The sequence below is a fragment of the Oryza brachyantha genome, chromosome 3, assembly GCF_000231095.2.
Source record: "Oryza brachyantha chromosome 3, ObraRS2, whole genome shotgun sequence".
Lineage (NCBI taxonomy): Eukaryota > Viridiplantae > Streptophyta > Magnoliopsida > Poales > Poaceae > Oryza > Oryza brachyantha.
This window is the reverse complement of record NC_023165.2, coordinates 25,603,786-25,620,770: the sequence shown is the minus strand read 5'-3', so window position 1 is coordinate 25,620,770 and position 16,985 is coordinate 25,603,786. Positions and strand designations below refer to the sequence as shown.

The following is a 16,985-nucleotide window of genomic DNA, read 5'->3' as shown; positions in this document are numbered from 1 at the left end:
TTGTTCGCAGACATGATGTTGATAGTTGACTTTTGTAATTGTCTAATTATTATGTAAAATTGTAAATGCTATACAGGGAAATACGATTGGTTTGTTTAGATTTCTTTCTTATCTCTATCCTGTATACTCTATTTACGTTGGTTGGTTGTGCATTTCTCAGTACAAGCTTTCAGCAACAGCTAATATCTATAGCCAGCCCATTTGGCAAACATAGCACATAACGGCATAAGCACATTCTATAAACAAAACTAAAGTGGTGAGAGTCATGTTTAGGACAGTAGCAGCTCGTGACAATTAGAATGCGTTGTGCGTGGCGTCTTCAGAGTGGAATGCAGCGTATCAGAGTTACATACAGTGGTGTCCGCCAAGTATGCAAGAAAGCTATTATTGCCCATTGCTAATGGGCTGTATCTCGGCTGTTGCGCTATTGGTTCCTTCGAACCTTGGCCCCTGCAGCTGCCTCTTCACCAAGGCCGTGTAGATGCCGTCGCGGCTGAGGAGCTCGTCGTGCGTGCCGCTCTCCACTATCTGTCCGTCGGAAATGACGGCGACGGTGTCGGCGCTCTTGACGGTGGAGAGCCGGTGAGCTATCACTAGCACGGTCCTTCCTTTCATCAGAGAGTCCATTGCATCCTGCGCCATGCACATAGGGGAAGAAATATATCACATTCTGATTCTGGTTCTCCAAGTAAGGGAGTAAATATATACAAATGCATTTTCAGAAAGATGACTTTTTTTTGGTTGGTGTCAGTCCAGGAATTAGTAGCAGTCGAGTGACAGAGGTACCTGAACAAGATACTCGCTTTCGGCGTCCAGCGCACTGGTAGCTTCATCCAAGAGGAGCACTCGAGGGTTCATGAGCAAAGCTCTTGCGATGGCGACTCTCTGCTTCTGCCCACCAGATAACCTGATGCCTCGCTCTCCAACAACAGTCTTGTATTGATCCGGAAAACTGCATATGAAGCTGTGGGCGTTCGCCATTTTCTGCATCCGGAAATTAGACAGTGAGATATTCCATTTCCTTTTTCCAGCATGCTTAGTGGTTCTACGTAGAAATACTTACAGCTGCATTCTCAACGTCAGCAGAGCTGGCTTTGCCCTCCAATCCATAAGCAATATTCTCTTCGATGGAGCAATTAAAGAGCACAGGCTCCTGACTAACAATGCTTACCTGAAATCAGTTAGCGTAACACTGAGAAAGACCAGCATTTTCTGAACTCAGATAACAATGCACACCTATATCAGATAACAATGCACACCTATATCCTTCACGAGCTCCAAATTGTATGGGGTTCAGAAATTGTTAAAACGACTGTTACCAAATTATGCTTGAATTATATAGTTGAACCATGTTTACGGGATTACATGATTCCTGGATTTATAAGATGACCGTTCAACACTTACGGTCAAAGATAGCACAGTGCAGCTGGATACCATAAAATTAGGCTATTATAATAAACAAAATTGAAGTACCGTCAAATCAGCCACTAGAAATATGAACCTAGTGATATGATCTTATGTTAAGTTACTATATAAATACTTGTTTCCAACTTTCCGTGATATAACAACAGTTCACTATATGACAACTAGAAATAGTTGCACAACATACCTTCCTGTGGAGAAATTGATGTGAAATCTCTGGCAATGGCACTCCATTTAACAAGATCCTTCCTTTTAGAGGGTCATAAAACCGTTCAATTAAATTTGCTATCGTAGTCTGCAAAATTGTTATGTTAAAATTGAAAAGTTCATCTGAAAAGCAGATTCATTGGTCAAACATGTCAAGTATCTGGCATATAGGAAAACAATTCTTACTTTTCCCCCACCACTTGGCCCAACAAGAGCTACCTTTGAACCTGGTGCTAACTTCAACGTTATTCCCTGCAAATTTACGACAGTACACAAAAACTTACTTAGGTATGCAATGTGTATTGCCATAGTTGAAAAATGCATCCTGTGCTCTAGGTAAAGCTAAATGATTGTATGCGTACCATTTTAACTTAACGATTTATTTACAGGTTATGAGTTGAAGCATATAATTATTTAACCCACAATCCACATGCAATGCTAAAACTCTCAGATATTTCAAGCCAAACCTGTCTATTTCTTTCCAAACAAAAAACAGCCACAATGACATGAAACTAATACACTATTTGGTAAACTTTGTGATGTGCTGTCATGCATGGCATGGCAGTTTCCTGTACGGATTAGATGTTGATGTTATGTTTACAGATAAAAACATGGTGAAAGATCTAAAATGGACTGCTAAACAATTTTTTCAGAAAATGACTCATAATACTAGAAGACCATACATTCATAGTAAAGAACTATAAGGTTGTGTTCTTTTCCCTAGATTAATCTCAGCCTTTTCCTTGACTTTTGCACTCACGCTTCTCGAACTACCAAATGGTGTGTGTTTTGGACTCAACTTTGTAGTAGTTAATTCCATTGTTTATACCATTAAGTGATGCAAGTTCAATGCCAGATTCTTCTTGATATATGTACACACAATGGCACCATGCTAGGCAAACTATTAAATCTTCTAAGTTGCCATATTGGTTGCAAGTCTGCAAAGTAATGCATTGAAAGAATATTTTACCTTAAGAATCATGTGAGAAGGCCGAGAAGGATATGCAAACCAAACATCATCAAGCTCAACCTCCCCATCATTTTCACTAAAATAAAATAAATGTCAAAGGATAATAGGTAGAAAAAAAACAGGAATGCTGATATACCATCAGAAACTTACTTTGTTGGGCATTTATCTCCAGGGTTTGCCATTGATGAAGCACGGTCCAGAAGTTGAAAAACTCGACGGCTTGCACCGGATGCTTTCATTACAGTTGTGTATAGTCCTGACAGGGAAGAGACTGAAGACCCAACTGCACACACAGGAGATATAGTTGCTCAGAAAGATCAGAACATACTGAACAGGATGGCTAGCTACAAATTATAGATGTGAAGTTCTAATATATGGTATCATTAGGTCCAGTAACACCGTACCATCAAAACTGAACAATACCTGTAAGGCTGTACAAGATGAATGATGTGAGAGAACCAGTTGTCATGTAACCATTGATGGTTAAGTTAGCGCCATAAATAACAACAATGACCACTGATAGGGTTGATGCTGCATTGAGCCCTCCAGAAAACATGCCAACAACTTTCTACAAAAGAATGTGCTGAATCAGATCATTGTGCAATATGTTGCTGTTTTTAAATTAATGGTATTTTACTCACAGCTTGCTTGAGACCAAGTTTCAGTGTCTCATCTACTTTCTCACCATAGCGTGATATTTCATGACTTTCTTGAGCAAATGATCTTACTGTGCGAATGGCGCCAAAAGATTCCTGAACACAATTAGACAGATTTGTCAATGGACAAAAATGAAGAACCTAGGATTATACTTCTACCATATATGGTAGCAATGAAACTAAGTCAGATATTTGGTGACAGCACCTAAAGTAAAAGGATTCAATAAAACCACTTAACATACTCAAGTTATCAACAAATTACAATGATATATCTGATGCTACAAACCTCGGCTATGGATGAAGCTAGAGCAGCTGCAGCCTGTGTCTGATGTGAAAGTTCACGAAGAAAGCGTCCAAATTTGCGCACAGCAATTGATATAACCGGAACAATTACAAGTGCCAGCACTGCGAAGAAAGTAGTAAGGAGATTTACTTTAATTGTACATGAAGCATACACACACAAAATCGTTATACAAAAAAATAGATCAAAAGTTGATCAAGCTTCAGTGTTTTGAAAGGGAAAATACTGTTCATATGCAAAGTTCAGTTAAGCATATGAAACCAATGTGCATAATTAAACCTCACAAAAAAAAAATGCCAGCAAATTCTTTAAGTACAGAGCAAAAATGAACTTACATGTTAATTTCCATGAAGTTGCAAACATAAAACCAAGACCAATAGCTGTAGTAGTAATATTGCGTAATGCTTCTGAAAGGTTAGTTGTAGCAGCATTCTTTATTATTTGTGTATCTTCAGAAAGCCTGCTTAATAGCTCTCCTGTTCTAGTGACATCAAAAAACGCTATTTCCTGTGGTTGCACAAGATAATTAGATGAAAATGGATCTGCTGTGTGCAATAATTTTAACGCCGAAAAATTTTCGATGGAACTAAGGTGCTTGCCTGATTTACTAGATGACTAAACAAGTCCTTCCTCAATCGAGCAACTACTCTCTCACTAGCAGAATTGAATAACCATGCCCGAAGAGCTGTGCAAACTGAACTGAAACATGGGCAGTTGGCTTATGACATTTCCATAAAGAATACCACTATTATTTGTAACACTAGCATAAACTACTTTCTAAAAGTATGAAGTATTACATATTAATGGTTTAATAATTACTAACTAAAAATTGCAGCATGCTAGATCTACCAAATTTGTGCTTTACAAACAACAGTTGGTAATCTCATAAACAGAGTGCATGTTTACAATATTAAAATTCAAAGATTTCAAGAAAGATACCCAATTACAACTATGATGACAATATACAATATTGTGCCCGTCACATCATCTAGGGCTTGAGCCTTATCTTCTGGACGCTGAACATCTCTTGACACAATGTCAATTATCTTGCCACCATATTTGGGCTGTGTGATTGCACAAGGTGATCCATACATTACAACAAGAAAAATGTGCAACAAAGATACTTTACTTAAAAAATAGCACTTGCACTGAGAAAAGGGCTGAAGCATCCTTTGATCCTGTCCTACACTACTAAGATATAAAAACAACTTTTCAGATTGCTATAGGGTTAACTTCATTTCAAGTCAAAGGTCAAATGATGTTCCCGTAGATGTGTACTATTTCAGTTTTTTTTTCAGGAAAATAAGCAAGCCTTCTGATGACAGTAGTTAAGATTAAAGCAAAACAACTAAATATGCAGCTGAGTTACTTTAATTTAATGAAGACCTTTTGTCTAGAAGAACCGAAGTTATTTTTGCTTTGCTAGTTTTGGCACAGGACTGCAGCCGAGCTTCCAAAGGAAAAATTAGCTGCGACTCTACGAACAAGTGGCGAGTACTTACAACGAGAATGTTACTGAGCGAGGCGACGAGCAGCGCCATGGTGGCAAGAACCAGCTTCCCCGCGTCATGCCTTGCCTGCAACCATATACGCTCACGTGTTCATCAATCAGCCGCATCACTAAGAATGAGCGGAATGCCGTTCCTCGACTCATGCACATCAGGGCACTCACCAACTTGATGACCCGGCAGAACCCGACGTTCGCTGGCTGAGAGGATCACAAATCAGAGGAGGGAGACGCAATCGATTAGCCATCGTTCTAGCAAAAGCTGCACCGCACCATCCGGTGCAATCGAGAAAAAAGCATGAGCTAGGGCGGGATTCTGCTCCGAACCTGGACGTTGCTGCCCTCCTCGAGATCGGAGAGCGCCCTCGACGTCTCCTGCGAGCCACGCGGCAGCACGCGAGACCACAAACAATCAGGCGCGCAAAATCAGAGAGGGGAAGAGGCGAGAGAGAGAGAGAGAGAGAGAGAGAGAGAGAAAGAGAGGCCGGGGGAAACGGGGAACCGACCCCGTGGTCGAGGAGCGGGGCGCGGCTGGCCGTCTTGATACGCATGTTCTTCCCCATGGCCTCCGCCGCCGCCGGCGGCGGTCACCAACGGATGGGGTGGTGGTGGTGGTGGTGGGCTCGTTTGGGAGGGTGGGGGGCGAGACCGCGGGACGGAGACTGACCTGACCTTGGTTGGTTGGGTGGGATTCAGACGGTGCGCTTTTTTTTTGTATGGCTTTTGCCTCGTGGCGTGTGCTGTTGCTGCGTCACATGGCACGATGCCGAGCGCGCAGGCGCAGTCGCAGCCTCCCGCACCGGCGGCGGCGCACGCACAAGTACAGCCCCCGCGGTACAGGACAAGCGCCGGGGAAGGGGAGGGGGAGGGAGGGCGAGCGCAACCGAGACAGGTATCACCTGGCGGCTGGCTCCCCACCAATCGCGGTGGGCGAGGCGGCCCCACCGCCACCGCTAGAGGAGAGGGATTTGATTTTTTTAACTACATGTATGGTATGATTGATGTTCGGTTATTTAACGTCACGAGCCACTTCATTAATCGTACGGTATGTTATACTCGTCGGTATTAACATAAATAATTAGCTAATAAATAAAGTGTCAAATTATTAAATTTATCCCGCCAGATATGCCGTTTCGCTTCGGCTTACGCTTACGCGAGCGTAAGTTATTTTTTAATTTTTTTATTGTAGTTTGTTTTTATCTTTGATAACCAAAAATACATATACATACAAACTATTTTTATTTATAAATATATTGTTTGGTTAAACACCTGTATTTTTCTTAGTGTTTTGTACCGCGTTGTTACCGGAAAAGCATTGTTTTTGTAAAGATGGATCGAATCCTACCAGGCCACCACCACGATGCCCACTGTTCGAGTGTCTCTCCTTTTATTACCTAACTGAAACAACTAGTGGGATAGCATATGCGCCTCATCAAATCTCTATTAAAACACGCCCTGTGTGTATTGACATGGATACCAAATGATTATATACATGGGTACACCTACTTTACTATAAAAATGGTTATTCTCTGGTGAGACAAATTGTTTGGGTATACGAATGAGAGGATGAGGACAGTCTAAGGTTGAGTTTGGGAGAAAGAATTTTGGGTAAAATCTCCGCTTGTTTTTCATTAACCCACTTCCCAAAACAGTTAAACTTGTTTTTTCAAGAAAATTCTACCGAAAATTTGCTCTAAAAATTATATTAATTCATTTTAAATTTACAATAGTTAATACTTAATATACCATTCATTCTAATGAGATACCCCATTTCGAGTGATATTCTTTTTCGTTCATGTTCAAACTCAACCTACAGGCCTTGTTTAAAAGATCTTTTGGCTCTATATTTTAAAAACTAGTGGTTGAAAGATTTTTTTTTCGTCTCTAGCTTTCTCAAACATAGCCTAAATCATAGTGCTACCATATGTAGCACAAAATGATGGTTCTTTGCCATGGTCAGTTTGGAAATGCTGATTTATAGGATTTTCACATGATCTGGCTTAAATTCTCCAAGATTCCTTAAAATTCCTCGAATCCTAATGAAGCATCGACATTATTTTTTTTCTCTCTGATAACACTTTTTTATGCCCGAGCCTGATCCAAAGCACGAGCTTTCTCAAGCTGAGCTCGAGCTTCTCACGAGCATACCCATATGTGTTTTTTTTACTTTTTATTTAATAAGTATAGTATATCAAGAATAAAATATTATATATTTAAATGATACATTAATTTATATTGGTATTATACATTGATTTTAAATCATATTTACAATTTTTTTAATATGATTAACTTGAGATTATTGTTTTTGTTAAAAATATCATCAAAATAGCTATATCTTATACTTAAATCGAGCTCGAGCCAAGCTCACGAGCCTAACCGAGCTCGAGGCAAGCCTGCCTAAGAACTCAAAGTTTTAGTAGGCTTGATTCAAGCTCGGCTCAAGCTTGTGTCGAACTCGAGCCTGCTTAGGCTCGCTCGTGCTCGGCTCATTGACAGCCCTACACCCAACCCACTCCTTATTAAGTCGTCCTTGTCTCATCAATTATTTCACTTTCAAAATTATTCTTATTTTATCCCAACATACTCTTCCACCCCATCCATTCCTTATTAATTAATAGGTACTATATTCTTTTCTTATCAAACTTAATCCCTGACAAATAACTTATAAATATATTTTATTTTGAAACGAAGTTAGTAGTACGTAATAGAAATCTCTATCGAGCAACGAGTAAACAGTACTAGTTACTATTTCTCTTTATTCTGGGACAAAAACAAATGGAATGTTTTGAAAATACAAAGCCAGAGAACACGTCGCCATTTGAGCCGCAAAATTTGATTAGCAGAAGGTCAAAAAAAAAACGATCTCTACGTACCCTAACCACCGAGAATACCTGCTATTGACATCAGACAAAAATTTCCATCTCCAAAACAGAATGCTTTCCCTCCATCCAACTTCAAGATCACCAGCATCTACAAGATAATGGGAAGCTCCATCAGCGTTGCTTACTATGCACCACGCCGTGCCAGCTTTTGCTGACATGGAACTCTACTCTGACCAATGCCCGTCATAAAATTGAGATGCCAAAACCAGCCCTTGCCTCAGCGCAGAATTTCGATGTTCGGTATGCTCCAAGGTTGTAGGTTTCTCTCATGCAGGTTTACAACCTCAGTATGGTTCGAAGTGTATCACAAAGGTTCTGTATTGTCTGCTGCTCTTGCGTTGCTTGCGAATCTTGCAGAGGCATGTCCTCATAACACCTAAATATATGGAAGAAATGCATATAGATCTCTTCAGTTGCTTTAATTGTTGCGTAAAAGATGTCGACAAGCATCAATGCAAACAACTCACGTCTTGTGGTAAGCAAGAGCTTGGGCCAGGTTCATCAGTGTGGGGCTTGTGGTCAATCTGTTGTGCACCCCAGGAGGAAGAGGGACCTAATGCAAGCAAACCCAAACAAATATCAGAGACACTCGTATGGGCAAGAGAATTAGTGTTAATTAAAAAAGAGTATAAATCATACCTCATTTTGCCCTTTGCGCCCTTTCTTTGTCTGCCCATCACCACTGAAAAGCTCCCTAACTGCCTCCAATGCATCTGTTCTATTTGTATTTGACCCAACCAGGCCATTTCCTACTACGCTATCTGATACTAGAGCTAGTGGTGAAATGTCAATTGCCTTGAGAAATGGTATAGGCACAGTGTTGCCTGCAGCATAAATTGACCAGAGCTGCAAAAGGAAAATTATAGAGGAAATTTCAATTTGCAAAAGAAAAAAAAAGGGGGGGGGGGGGGGGGGGGCACTGCATTAATAAATCTTTCATAACTGTACAATATTTGTGGCATGAGTGACTGACCACAAAATACACACCTTATCCTGAACCGAAAACGCTTTACGGCTGGGGCTGCTGTTTAATTTAGTTGTGCTAGCAACACCTGGTGAGGCAGAGCTAACTTGATTGCCATGGCGTGACATAGTCCCTTCTGCAACTTTAAGCTTTTTAACCGTTCCAGTTGAAGGTGGCATTGCTTTTGCTTCTTGCATATCAGGATGTTCATCTACATATTGCTCTTTATTGGCTTCAATATCGGCCGTGTTCTCCGCCCTGATAAAGATCTCATGCATAAACTTATTTCTGATGGTGAAAGTGTGTTCTTCTTCTTCTTTTTTTTTTTTGCAATGTTGCTTTCTGAGTGAAAAAACAGATAACAAAATATGTTTCTGTTTATCATACCAAAAATTTGAAAGAAGCTCAGCCCTCTTTGGATCATGTGTGAAAGAGTTGATGCTACCAAGGCCTGGTATGAATTCTGAACTTGGGAAAATGGGTGATTCATCAACTTCATCACCGTCTTCAGGATGAATTACCATTGTATTAAAATCACCTGTAAGGGAAAAAAATAGTGGGTGTTTCTAGTGGAGAGCACAAGACCAGAGTAAAAAAAAACACTCACTAGTATTGCATGCTCAATCAATATTGCACTTTGTTTTACAGAAGAGTCGTAAGGACAAGTAATTCTGAAGTTGCACGAATTGGAGGTAAGCAGTAAAAACTAACGCTCATGAACATCATGTGTCAAGTGTTTAGGTTTGACATTTATCATTAGCTTCCTAAAGGGAGAATGGAACAGATTGAGGAAAGTCCCAACGAAACAACAGATGCCAAACAACAAAAACAAAAAATGAAATTGATGTGTAAGACATACTATAAAGAGAATATAGATATAACTTGCATAGCTATCACTTACAGGTACCTGCCCCACCATCATATGTTTCATGATTTGTTTGTTGTTGAGAGTTTGTAGGAACAGTTTCTCCAAAGTCTTCATTAATTCGAACGGTTGCATCTTGCATTGTCTACAGATGTCGAACTCAGAATACCATACTAACAGAAATCAATGCACAGAGTTAAAAGTAATAGAGTTTAACATACACTATCAGGGCCAGATAGCTCAGTCTCCGCAGCAACTTTTGCTCTAATCTTCTTTGCTTCCTTGATTTTTGCCAACATTTTCGAAGCTCCAGGGTTGCATTTTTCAATAAATTTGTGCTTCATAGGTTGGAGAGAGGAATGACATAAGTAAATGTAGGACTAAAATAATCATGAAAATACATAACAAAGTTGACCTAAGCACTAATGAAGTACCTTCAGCATCTCACTTGCAGCTGGCCGAAGTCTTGGATCTTTTGTTAAGCACTTGGCAATAAAATCATGGAAAAGAAGGGACCTGAAGGGTAGGGTAACAAGAATTTAGACAAACCAATGCTCAAGAACGTTTCATTAGATGCCTTTGACCAAAGAAGTAGCTAATAACAAGAAGTAGTGGATGAGCAAAGGGAATAAAATTAAAGAAAATGGTCATGTGACCACTTTTAGAATACACTTCTCATTTGTTCATGCTCTCGTTAAAGTTTGACATAAATACCTGAGACTCAGTTTGAAAGCCTACAATAATTTGAAAGGTAAAGATAAAACTAGCCACCTTATCCACAAAAAAGCATGAGAATAGGTAAAGGAGTCAATGATTGATACTGTTGACTGAAGTGCCTCTTGTTTGTGTTAAATACATCAACATCACCATATTTTCTTGGTACAACTGTGTGAAGCTGTACCTGTGATGGGCTCCTAATCCAAAAAGCTCACACTACGGAGGGAAATATTCATATAAGATGGCACAAATTCTATTACCCATGACAGACAGTTCACTTGATTAATAGGATCAGGAGATTAGCATATAAGAACACACTTCAATAAGTATAAATAAAGAAGCCACCGTATATTGATGTTTCTAATGTGGTTCTCCACCAGCCCATTCCAAATGGTTCTGCTCTTAAGGTTCCTCCAGAGGAGTCTAAATATAGGTCAATACGTGATAACTAAATTGTTATTTGCTGTCAATAATAATATCGGTAAAAAATTGAGTCAAGTTTCAGTTTAAAACCTGCTAATGCACTATAGTAACCAATACAAAAAAAAATAATGTATAGTTCATTACTTGATAATATATCACAGCTGACACTGTTATAATTTATTTGCAGATGAAAAGAACAGGATCCTTGAAAATAACGCTTGGCTGAAAGTTTTACGGTCAAGCTCTTTATCAGCGCTTTCTGCTACTCGGAGAAGCAAAACAGTTCAAGGCGTATTAGATGGCACTCACCACATCTCCTTATCCTCAAGCATTGGTGCAGGTTCACTAGATATCATAAAGATCACCTGCAGTAAGGATGAAAGATATGTAATTAGCTAATGCTTCAATCCTTCAAGCAGAATGACGGAGTAAAGAAATCTATAGGTTTATCAAATATTTAACAACACAAAGTGAAGAAACAAATGATTCAGTAATCACAACAGCCTCGATTCGCTTATTCAAGATTACATCCGTGCATCCATGGAATACAACCAAATAATCAAAAGAAACACAAGGATGCATGCAGCATTATTGGGAAAAGGAGAGGAAAAAACTGCTGGCAGGAATAATCATCACAGAAATCAGAATACATAGAATAGCAAAGGGATACAAAGCACGATGCATCAAAATAGCTCTCATAAATTTATAACCACTTATGCGTGGAGAATTAATGAATCAAGAAGTCTTCTGCTTACTCTCATTGGATGCACAGTGGATCTCGGTGGCATACCCTACAGTGAGAGACACCAGGAAAAAAAATGATTGTAAGGAGAAATATTTATGCATCACAGAACTAGTAGGCTAAAAAACAACTATACATTTTCAAAAAGAAGAACCAAACAATATTTCCTACCTCTGCCATTTCAATTGCAGATACACCTAATGCCCACACATCTACCTGGAAATTGAAAGAAAAAAGAATGCATGATTAGCTTTACTACAACAGTGAATGAATCAAATGGAGAAAAAATCAAACTGACAAAGGTTTCCTCCACGTGTGACATTGTTATGTGCCTTTAGAAGGTTAAACTATCTTGTAAAGCAATTTGTTTAGTACAGAACATACCAAAAACCTTCTGTGTACAAAAGCCCAAGTTACAACTATTTCATGTGGCATTTAAAGTGATTTACATAAATATTCCTATAATGCAGCATCTGGAGCAATCTAGTAGTTTAGCTGATGGAAAGTGATGCACTGACATGCATAATTGTGAGTGTGTGTGCATGAGAGAGAAGGTACCTTTCCATCATAACGACTCTCTTGAATAACCTCGGGTGCCATCCAATGTGGAGTGCCAATGAACTGAAAGGCATAAACATAAAACACTGAATTACAAAAAGAAGAAGCATGTGGGTGACTAAGATATATGCTTTGTAAAAACACCACCAGACACAATAGTTAGCAAAATGCTGCTATGCACTGATAGAATTATACCCCCATCAGTTTGAACATGTTTGTGTTTTGATGTCAGTAGATTAGCAAGCCAACATTCAAGAACTAAAAATTGGCGATAAGCAAGCTGATTATGGAGGGATCTAGTCTTAGCGCATGGTATGCAAATCTAACAAAGTCATTGTGTGTTTTTTAAGTGGTTGCTTATTCTGCTCGTAGAAAAGAGATGAATGGCACTACGAGAAAAGACTGCAACATAGTTGTAAAGACAAAAGAGATGGTATAATCTTAGGGCATGTACAATGGTGCATGACTGCTGTTGTCTGTACTGACCCTCTAAGTCATTTGCAGGCACAAAATACAATGGATTATCTCAACTCTCAATTAGTCTGTGTAGGATTCTTATTATGGCACATATTTACTCCCTATGTTCCAAAATATAAGCATTTCTATTATTTAATTTTTGTACCACAATATAAGCATTTCTACACTTATTCCTATTATTTCAATCATTCCAATTATTCTAGAGCCAATAAGATGCTTAGAAAGGGAATCTAATCAATTCAAAAATTAACTAATGAAGTGACTAAAAGAGAATCTTTTGTCATCTCCTTAGTTTATGCTAAACAACCTAGAAATGCTTATAACTTGGAACAGCGGTAGTATAAAATTGAGGCCACATAATGCAGAAGACATCCACACAGAGCCGTTTGTAGCAGAATTTTTCTTGTGCTGAGATCTCTCTCTCTCTCTCTCTCTCTCTCTCTCTCTCATCTCTTTCCTCCACCTCATAAAAAAATCCCCTGTTACATCTCTTATAGACAACTAATGTCAACCTTTTGTACACACCCATAAATTTCAAAATTTGTGCCCTGGACATGCCTGCACCATGGTATCCCCTTTATATTTCTCCCACTCTCCCATTATACCAGCCTGCAGCAAAATACCTCTCTCATCTCACACCTGTAAGCAAAGAAATAGACCCTCACAGCAATATAGCACAGGACAATAACGGACTGGTTACAAACATGTGAGAAGGGTAGGTGAGGCCGTGAGGGTACTGATGAGGTGATATTTGGGGGACAAGAAGCCATCACAAACAGAGAGGATCAAGAGGCTGTGAGGACTTTCTGATGCTAGATTTTTGTTTGGCTTCGGTTGGGTTTAACCAATCTAGGATCGAACAAGTGCCAAGGGATTACTCCCTCTGTCCCAAAAAAAACCAATTCTCCGGTTTCCATGTCCAACGTTTGACCATCCGTCTTATTTGAAAATTTTTCAGGAAATTAGAAAAAAATTAATCACACGTAAAGTACTATTCATGATTTATTATCTAATAAAAACAAAAATATCAATCGCAAAAAAAATTGAATAAGACAAAGAGCAAAAATTGTAGGTAAAAAGTGAAAATTTGGTTTATTTTGGGACGGAGGGAGTAGTTCATAAAAAGCAGAGCAAATAGATACTTCCCTGTTCCATATATATAATAATGGAATCTATTTGGCATAAACTCAACAGAACTATCTTGGATACTTTATCCAAAATATATCTACCCCTCCCTCCCCCCTCAACCCCACAAACACACACACGCATGAAACTAATATAGCAATAAATGGTGTTATGCAGAACTAGATAGCTGCTACAGTATTTTTTTTTGGGGGTCGCAACAGTCAATAACTGAGGTTCTGCGGCTTTGGATATACAATAGCAAAAACAGAGACCGTCAAGAAAAGTACCGTGTTGCGCTTTGACATGGTTCTTGTCAGCTGGGCAGCTACCCCAAAATCGCCTGTTTGAAACATCATTTTGGTGAGATATCTTGTAAAATTAACAAATGCAGGCAACTATCAGATAAACACTAACTTGGTATTTGCCTATTTGGATTAAGAAAATGGAAGTTGGTGATATTTTTCACCAATCTCTTCAGTATAAACATCCATCCTTATCCCACCCATTGTAACCCTATCCAAACAAGCCCTAACAATTTAATTGAAGCATACCATATAATAACTTGACTTACCCAACTTTACCTCTCCTTGCTCAGTTAGCAGAATATTGCCACCCTTAATATCTCTATGAACTTTAAAAATTGAATGCAAGTAAGCAAGACCCTGAAGCAGAAAATATGCAAGTTATCTGAAAATGATCACATAAGGGTGCCCATTTTTCCGTTGGGCGTATACAAGTTATCTGTAGCATAATTCTGGCTTAATAGAATACTGTTAAAACTGAAGCTGAATTTGAATGCAATAAAAGTAGCAAAGCTCATTGCTACTTAAGGTAATAGTTAAATTCTACATACAATTGCATCATATGAAGTATGAACAAACGAACCTTTAGTGCTTCTCTACATATATAAGCTATTTGGGATTCGTCAAGGGGCTCCTCCGTAATGCTTATCAAATCGGCAACACTTCCACCACCACAGTACTCCATAACTATCTGCAAATTGAAGCACCCCATCAAACATAATTAATGAGTTCACAAGTAGATAAACATTATAAAAACAGAATAGTGTGGCTATCTCAAAACATTAATACGATGATATTATCAGGATATTGGATTATACCCAAAGGTATTCTTCTCCTTGATAGCTCCCAAAGTAGCGGACGACATTAGGATGGCTGCATTGCTGCAGCATCTCAATTTCTCCCCGTATGTCTTCGTATCCTTCTTCCTGATAACAAAGACATATTTAGACTTTACAGAAATAAAGTGTCATGATGGGTAAATGGGGTATCCTTTTTTATATTCTATAAGTGTAATAACTTAATCCATGAAGATTAAGTGCTCACAAGACAGTGTCAACATGCAAGTGGGGCAGGCTGAAGTTTGTTTGTTGAGCTACAGAGCAGGAAGCGGAGAAGCTGTGAAGATAAATATTGATAAACTCCTTGTATTAAAATATGTTTGTTATAGCCATCCTAGATCATTAATACTCCCTGCCTCCCTCTAACTCTGATTATAGGTCAGTCATTGTGGAATTCGTGCACGTGTGGTCAATGTTAATATGTGCTTCAAATATATAGACCAACTACATGACAATAATGCCAATGAAATCCTCTTGCAAAATGCTATCAAATAACATAATACACGATAATGTGCAGTAGAAGTAGACAATATATATAATTAAAAATACAAACGCCATATACATGTGAACATATGGAGTATTAACTAGACAGCATATTTGGTTTCTTTATTTCATACACGTTATAATTTGAATATTCAGTACACGTGCCAGCTAACTAGTATACAACCCTAACTGAATTTTATCAGCAGAGAAACCAACCCCTTCTGTTAAGGAAATGATCTTTATAGCCACAAGCTCCTGTGTTCTGAGATCCCTAGCTTTGTACACTGCACCATAGGAACCTTTACCTGCATTCATCCAGTTGTGCTTATGTAAAATTGCAAACAGCTCTAAAATAATTGGAAGCATTTCACGAATATAAAAAAGGAAAGATAATTCCAAAACAAGGGGCGCACCAAGCTCATGGAGCAGCTCATACTTAGTGGAAGGATCCTCCCTCGTAACACTCTCCGGCACAGAGCTCACTGATGCTCTGCGCCTTGAATGCTGCTGTTGTTGGTGCTGCTGCTGCAGAAGAAGCGAAGGTTGCCGGTGCTCCTCGGCCTGCCCCACTGCAGGACTCCAGAACGAGGAACCAAACCCTCCGCCACCCTGGGCAGCCTCGCGAGGACTAGAGGCGCCGCTGGTGTGGTGAATGAATGTACCGGAGAACGACTCGTGGGGGCTAGAGGGGCTGCCGGTGCGGCGGATGAATGTGCCGGACACGGACTCGCGGGGGCTGGAGGAACCACCCGACCGGCGGATGAATGTGCCGGAGGCGGATTCCCGCGGGCTGGAGGTGCCGCCGGAGCGGGCGGTGCCATGTACCACGAAGGTAGAGTATGGGTCGTCCTCGGGGGCCCGGGGACTAGAGCGGCGCAGATCCAGGAACGGGGATCGGGAGGAGCCCGAGGTGGAGGCCGGGGCCCCGCGCTTGACGACGACGGTCGCGGAGAGCGAGGCGTCGTCCAGGTCCGACAAGTACGGGTCGTCGTCCTCGTCGAAGGAGGCGCCGCCGAAGTCCTTGGGGAGGCGCTGGAGGAGCGGGGGCAGCGACGACGGGTCCTCGTCGTCGTCATCCTCGGCAAGCGCATGCCTTCCGCGCGCGTCGTCGTCCTCGTCGTCCCCGTGGACGACGACAGTGGAGTACACGTCCGGCTTCCTGGGGCGCGACCACGGCGAGCGCGGGGAGAACGCCATGGGCGTGCCACGCGAGGTGGGGCGGAGGAGGAGGAGGACGGGGAACGTGCGCGTCGGAAGGAGAGAGAGAGAGAGAGAGAGAGAGAGAGAGAGAGAAATGGGGAAATTAGTTTAGTTGGAGCCAGTTCACTCGAATCTACGGGTTGGGCTTAAACGGGCCTTCTGGTTTGGGCCCGTTTTGCAAAGCTGGGTTCATCTTTTTCTCACGGAATAAGTCCACCAGAGATCCCTAAACTTGACTGTGAGTTTGTTTTTCGTCCCTTAGCCGCAATACCAGAAATGTGTACCCCTAAACTCACTGAATCCGTTCACAAAAGGCCCCTTGAATCCGTTCACAAAAGGCCCCTC

The 16,985-nt window shown here is 40.4% G+C and overlaps 1 protein-coding gene across 1 annotated transcript; it reads right to left on the bottom strand.

The window, feature by feature from the left end:
• Positions 1–218: 218 nt before the first annotated feature.
• On the bottom strand, positions 219–16,682 carry LOC102700041. Its single transcript, XM_040521814.1, has 36 exons — positions 15,854–16,682; positions 15,657–15,745; positions 14,937–15,044; positions 14,702–14,809; positions 14,388–14,478; positions 14,104–14,156; positions 12,215–12,277; positions 11,828–11,872; positions 11,670–11,705; positions 11,224–11,279; positions 10,209–10,290; positions 9,996–10,112; positions 9,817–9,919; positions 9,297–9,447; positions 8,933–9,167; positions 8,585–8,791; positions 8,413–8,498; positions 8,225–8,321; positions 7,955–8,033; positions 5,570–5,649; positions 5,391–5,438; positions 5,229–5,264; positions 5,059–5,133; positions 4,496–4,620; positions 4,156–4,255; positions 3,892–4,063; positions 3,542–3,660; positions 3,241–3,351; positions 3,023–3,167; positions 2,750–2,882; positions 2,600–2,675; positions 1,816–1,881; positions 1,610–1,717; positions 1,064–1,171; positions 787–984; positions 219–633 (listed from the first exon to the last, which is right to left on the bottom strand). The coding sequence occupies exons 1-36, from the start codon at positions 16,635–16,637 to the stop codon at positions 385–387; spliced, it is 4,539 nt and encodes a 1,512-aa protein (XP_040377748.1). The 5' UTR covers positions 16,638–16,682; the 3' UTR covers positions 219–384.
• Between the last annotated feature and the right edge of the window lie 303 nt (positions 16,683–16,985).